The following is a 6680-nucleotide window of genomic DNA, read 5'->3' as shown; positions in this document are numbered from 1 at the left end:
AATTTTCCATTTAAATCCCTCTAACTAGAACCATAAATATTCTCTATACGACTTCCACGTGGCAGCTAAGATCGATAAAACATCTATATACCGCGTCTCGCTTCGAATATACGTAGCCGCGATAAAAAAACAGCCCCCCCTCCCCGGCTCTTCTAATAATCGTATAAGATCTCCTCTCCTCGCGTACGGATAATGAATCGATAAACTGGAAACCGTGAAAACCTTTTCCGCTACGAACGACTAATTCGCTACTAGTTTTTCATTACGCACACCTAACTATTACGCTCCCAACGAAGAGATACGATTTACCATCTAAAAACGTTTTATTTAACGAGAACGGTTCTCTAGAGAAGCGCGCAAAAAACGACCTACCGCGTATCTATTCCGTTTACAGGAGAACGAGTGTCCCTCGCAAAATTTTGTCACCTCTACCCTCTCTCTCGTTCGCGTACTCCGTTCAACCACGTTCGTCTCCTCGTTGAACGAAAAAAATTGACAATCCCTGCGCGAACCTGTTGATCGGCCGCGTTGACAGAGTTACACTTCCGGACGAGAGCGAAAGAGAAAGAGAGCAAAGGATGTTCCGACTCGACGTTCTCTCGTGCGACGTTCGACGTCGACCTCTACTGACTAACAATTTCGAAATTTGTCCCTACGTTTCTGCGCCGACCACCGGACGTCGACTTCGGCCTCGTTCACGATCGTCGAGGATCTATGAGAAATGCGTAAAACGATCGAATTGGAAGCGACTGTCTCGAAGTACGGACGAAGAGTGAAAGAACGGTTTTAACCGAAGTGGGTGAACGGCACCCAGTTGGGGTAAGTAAGCGGTGGTTGTTGTGGCAATGCGTGTGTCGCTGCGTGTGTGTGATAGTGTAAGCTACGGCCGGCTCCTGGTGGCATTACTGGAACGGCAATCGTCGACTGGGCTTGATGGCCGACTACGTCTACGAACGGGCCGCCGCCCGTCGCCGCGGCTGGAATCGCAGCGGCTGCAGCAGCAGCCGCGGCCTGCGCCGCGTGGCTTGTGACATAGTACGGATTGTGTGCAGGTGGCCTCACGCTGTTGTCGTAGTTCGGTTGTTGAGTTGTTGTTGGTGGAGTTCGGTTGGTGCGTACAGATGGTAGTTGTCGCAGTTGCGTTCGGGGTTGCAGTTCGTAGTCGGGTACCAAAGACACCACAAAACCAAAACCACATAAGAATTAGCCCAGAAAAAAAGGGACGTCGTCTCGGCAGGAGATCAACTCGTCTTCTCTTTGGGTTCGGGAGAGGTGGGACACGAATTTACACACGGTGCCCGTGAGAATCACGTGTAAATTCGCCTTGGGAAACGATCCGGATATCGAACAACGCCGAACGGACTCCGATCGTTGGACGAGATCGATGGATCGTCGTTGAAGTTCGAGGACGAGAAGGACAGGAGACGCAACGCAACGTGAAATAAACGATAATCGATAGGTCCCGCAACGGCGACCCGAATGGGCGGTCGGTTTTCCTGGAGGATCGAGGGAAAATACCGTTTCTTTATTTCCATTGGTATCCTCCCTCGTGACACAGACATCTTGCTCGTATTCTTTATTAAACCGGCGATCGACCGGCGATAAAGTTCGAACGAGACGGCGACTACTCGAGTATCGTTTGATCTCGCCTTTGTTCGTCTTTTTTTGCGTGTACCGTCGGTGGTGGAAATAAGTGAAAGGAGGCAAGAAGAGGAGGACGAAAGGGCGTTTTAAAGGCTCGAGGATTACAGAAACGATAAGCGCTAAAGCGATAAAAGCTCTCTGAAAAAGCCACCGCAGTACGATGCGCACTTATTTCGCTTAGGTAGTACTCGTTGAAACGCGAATGAAAAAAATTTATTCCCGCGAATATAATTACTTCGCGCTGAGACTTTCCGTCCATAAATTAATTTTCCTCCCAACAAGTGACGCGACAGAACAGAACCGGAGGGGGTCAGGCAGCGGTATATCTCTTCTTTTATTTCTATTCTTTTTGCGCACGCGTGTCCAAAGGAGTGTAAAAGCAGTTTTAATTAAGAGCAGAATTATTATGTAACGTACGTGCGCAGAGCCACTTGTTGTACGTGATATCGGTTGCGGGTCGGACGTTACGCTTCTTTTTTTTCGAAAAGCGAGACACTTTACTAGCCGAGATCGATCGAAAATATGTGCTCGTAAACAAGTAAAATCCAACAGAAACTTTACGGTTCGCGTTTGTTTTTTTTCTTCAATTCAGCGTCGTTGTATTTCAAAGGGAACGAGGAAGCGGAGGCGATTGCACAGATCAATTTTGACGACGTTCGGCTACGGGAAATATATGAATAAAAAAAAAATGAAAAAAAGAACCCAATAAGTAGCTTTGAAAGAATGCGTCGGAAGCGATGAACTAAAGACAGGTGCGAATAATATATCAGTCCAGTACGCTATATGCCCGCTTCCAGTAATGCCAATCAGGTCGAGGTACATACTTATTAACGACGCCTCGAGTTTAAACATACGTGCACACGAATCTCTCTGTCGGGTAGGCACACACACATCGTGACTATTCGTGGACGGCCAATGCGTTCGTCGTTACGAGAATATCATGTATGTATCCTTATAATTACGAGAGCGACAACATGAAAGCCCAGTCTAAACAGCGTAATATACGTGAAAAAGAGCGCAGAGCGTGTGAGCGCATCAGCGATAGAACGGAAAAAACCTTTGGCTGTCGAGAGAAATTAATTTATGGACACGAAGTGTGATTCGCGTGGCATGCGGCATGATTCGTGTTAAAGAGATGACACAGATGATCGAGCGATTCAGTGGTCGCGAGCATCGCCGATGTATCGCGGACTCGATCTTCGATGGTCGCCACCGAATCGCTCGCGCGACAAAGGCAGCATCGTCAGGTTCCGCAGTCGTCGCTGCGTAAGGTCGTTTGCTCGGTAACTTCTCGGTTGGACGGATCAACGTTTATTTGTATTGGCCACGTAATCGTTAACGCGTACGCGAAACGATAAACGTAGAAATATCGACAACTCTCGTCGAGCGATCGTTTCATGATCGACGCCGCGCCAATACAAATATGAATTGATGGCAACGCGTACCGCGGACAGAATGCAACACAGAGTAAATCGAAGCCGATGGTGCGGTCGGGGACATTACCTGTTCTGGGCGATTTTCCTGAGCGTGTCCGGGCTTCGTATGAGCTTGTCCAAGGTCTGGGTGAGATTGGCGAAGGTCGGGCGATGGGTGCGTTCCTTCTGCCAGCAGTCGAGCATCAGTTGATAGATCGCCTCCGGGCAGTCCATCGGCGCTGGAAGCCTGTACCCTTTCTCGATCGACTTTATCACATCCTGATTAGACCAGTTCCAATACGGTCTCTCACCGTACGACATCACCTCCCAACACACGATGCCCATGCTCCAAACGTCGGAAGCGCTGGTGAACTTTCGGAACGCTATCGCTTCCGGAGCCGTCCATCGCACCGGTATCTTTCCACCCTTTTTGCCGGAGTAAACAGTCTTTCAAGATTCGATTTTTGAAAGTCTCTCGATTCGTTCGACGAGACCGCGTCTCGTCATGGATAATGACCGACTCGACGCGCATTACAAACGCTACTGGTTCGTCAACTTACAAAAAACAGTTACAGCTCATCGAACGAAGATGAGGGACGGTGAACAAGATCGTTTCACGTGGTCGAACACAGCTGTTTTTTATAAGACCAACGAGATACCCTACGAGTTGTTATAACGCGCGCCGGTGGAACTAGAAACGATCAGCATCGGGAACTTACCCTGGTGGTGTACGCTCCTTCGGTTGCGCTCTCGATCTCCCTGCTCAGCCCGAAATCGGCGATCTTGCAGACGAGGGCCGCGTTCACGAGCACGTTCCTCGCCGCTAGGTCCCGGTGCACGTAGTTCATCTCGGCCAGGTACTGCATACCGCTCGCGATGCCTCGCAGCATGCCGACGAGCTGCAACACCTGAAACTTGCCGTCGTTCGCCCGGAGGAAAGTGTCCAGGCTGCCGTTCTCCATGAACTCGGTGATGATCATCACCGGGTTGCTCTTAGTCACGACACCCTGCAGGAATATCACGTTCGGGTGCTCAAACTGGCCCATGATCGAGGCCTCCGTCAGGAAGTCGTTGCGTGCTTTGTCCGCGCTGCCCGGTTTCAACGTCTTGATCGCTACGTCGATCTCCGTCCGGCCATCCGGCGGCAGCTTCAATTTCCCACGACACACGTCGCCGAATTCGCCACCACCTGAACGCGAAACCACTCCAATTAGGCGTGACACGTCGACGCGAAACGAAGCGCAATTTTAATCGGAGATCTGTGTACGCGTGACGAAGGGAAAAACGGATCGGTACGACGGAAACCTATGTAGGTACCTATGATGGCCTCTATCGTGATGTACCCAGCGTCGATCTCTCTGGCGAACTCTCTTACGGCCTGATTCGGGTCCTCGTAAGTGTGAGGATCGACGTAGCTCCTCGCGCCGCCTCCGCCCGCGCCGCCGGCACTCGCTGCGGCGACCCCCACTGCAGGCGTGAACAGCGGCGTGGTCACTGCAACGTCACCAAAACAGAGTTCATTATATTAACACGAGGGCCGGTGTGTTGCAATTTTTACGGAATTCTCGGAGCGCGAGATCACGTGTAACGGCCAGTACCCGGACACACTCAGTTCGCCAATAATTAAGAAGGACATCGATCATCGTCCGTACGGTTCGATCGAAATGCGCCGGCGAACGAAATGTTTCCAGGTCTGTGCCGGTCATGAGAATCATTCGCTCCGTTCTTGACAACCGTATCATCCCGTGAAAACACTCACACACCCTTCCTCTTTAAACGAGACGTTCGAAACGTTCGAAAATCTAAGGACACAAGCTTGCCAGCCTCATTTCCGAACTGTTGAACTCTTAACAAAATTCATCAATCTTCGTAAGTAAAACAGCTCTGTCGTTAAAAAGAATGCAAACAATTTCTACTACGATCGAGATAATAATATCTAAAACGGAGAGGTCACTAATTTTCATGCCAGCGTAGAGAAATGAATGTCTCGCATGCCTGATAACGTCGAATGATCTCAATTAACGATGCATCAGATTGAATGACGTTAGTCCGTACTGTAGCACGGAGGATGCTCCGGTTGAATCGAATTACTTTCGTCGCCCGTTAATTTACATCAGCGAATCCATCTGCGACTCGCTCGTTTCGAAGCGCAAATTAATTCGAGTTCCACCGAAACATCCGCTATTTCTCATTTCGCGCGTCGTTCACGAAACGTAGAAAGATACGAATCGAAAAAACAGATCTCGGCGACCGGCTGAAAATAAAACAGAAAAAGAGAGAGAGAGAGAGAGAGAGAGAGAGAGTGCGATGCAAGAGAGACAAGGAACACGATGCAGAACGGTAACTTTTCGAAAGAGTAAAAGGAATCTCGTCATGCTTTGTTTTTTCGTGCTTCTCATCTACTTAAGTACGTAACATCTAAGAGAACGGAGAAGAGAAGAATAAAATAGGAAAAGAAAAGTAGAGAATGGGCAACGTGTTTCGTGTTCGAGTGTAAACGTGTCGCACTTTTGTCGGTCGAAGGATCGTATCGATTTTCGCGAGAGAGAGAAAGAGAGAGTGTGTGTTTCTGTTCGTTTTTCACCCGTTGTTTTATTGGGACTGATTAAGGACTTACGCGAGGACTTGCTCTTGTTGTTGGTGTGGGTTGTCACAATCGGTGAACTGTCCATTTTGCAGTGCACTGTGAACAACACAACAACCAACACACTAATTGACAAACAGCAAACAAAAAAGAAGCGGTGGGTGTTCGATGAATGAAAAAAGGCGACGAGTCGAGAGTCGAAAAAAAAAAGACGTGAAACTAGCTTGAAAAGGAAACGCGTTCGACTCGTCCTCCCGTAGTTTCGCGTGCGAATCGAAACGAAATAAAATGGACAAATGCGATGGCAGCGATAAACTATGGTAACGATCGACGGTGCATGCATTACGTATACGCAAAGTACATTGTACGACGCAAGCACGAAGGCACGTACACGCACGATTTTCGAGTGCACGCGTGAAAGCTCGCGGAACAAGCGTACGCAGATGAGCACATGTATACATGATGTGTACGTATTCGTTTGACGGGGATCGACGGGAAAGATCGTGCGTGTCAGTGCGTAAAAAATTTGGAGCACGTACGAGAAGAGATGCATGTAAGTACAGAGGGGGGTGCAAAAAGTAAGTTAACTACTACGCAAAACTGAAAAACGTTCCTAGAAAAAAAAAACTTGAGGTGTTGGAGAAGACTTACTGTAGGTCACAACTAGTCCTGTAGTAGCAGGCGATTGTGTACATTGTTTCATTGGATTTTTTCATGGATTTTTCATGGAGGCAGGTTCGATAGATTAGGGGAATCGCACATGAAAAGAAAGAATCGAAAGAACTTGGTTAGAATAATCGTTGCGAATTTTTAATTACACGGAAGCGATCGGTGTATCTCTCATTTATTTATTTCCTCGTCGAGTCATTCGGGACTTCGACGACATTTCCGTTCGCACATTTTTCTTTTCTCTACCGTTAAACGAACCACTTTTTCAGTAATCTTTCTTTCGTTAAAAAAGAGAAATACTTCTAGACAACTGGGTGTTCAGCGACAAGACATTGATCACTGGGGGGGTGGCGGGGGGCATATACACT

The 6680-nt window shown here is 48.4% G+C and overlaps 1 protein-coding gene across 21 annotated transcripts in view; it reads right to left on the bottom strand.

Moving 5' to 3' along the window:
- Window positions 1–6680, bottom strand: part of Eph (Eph receptor tyrosine kinase) — an 86636-nt gene that overhangs the window by 8158 nt on the left and 71798 nt on the right. For 5 of the 21 annotated variants that reach the window (XM_018029310.2, XM_026815938.1, XM_018029316.2 and 2 more), the window contains 5 exons: window positions 6295–6312; window positions 5677–5742; window positions 4377–4553; window positions 3779–4248; window positions 3148–3506 (listed from right to left, as the gene is read on the bottom strand). In XM_018029310.2, coding sequence (XP_017884799.1) covers window positions 3148–3506; window positions 3779–4248; window positions 4377–4553; window positions 5677–5742; window positions 6295–6312 — 1090 coding nt within the window. Of the gene's footprint in view, window positions 1–6; window positions 1064–3147; window positions 3507–3778; window positions 4249–4376; window positions 4554–5676; window positions 5743–6294; window positions 6313–6680 lie in introns of those variants that run through there. The other 16 variants (XM_018029312.2, XM_018029320.2, XM_026815936.1 and 13 more) reach the window with 12 other exon arrangements.

The sequence above is a fragment of the Ceratina calcarata genome, unplaced genomic scaffold (genome assembly GCF_001652005.2).
Source record: "Ceratina calcarata isolate Rehan_Ccalc_2016 unplaced genomic scaffold, ASM165200v1 scaffold48.2, whole genome shotgun sequence".
Taxonomy (NCBI): domain Eukaryota; kingdom Metazoa; phylum Arthropoda; class Insecta; order Hymenoptera; family Apidae; genus Ceratina; species Ceratina calcarata.
The sequence above is the reverse complement of the archived record's forward strand: the minus strand, read 5'-3'. Positions and strand labels throughout refer to the sequence as shown.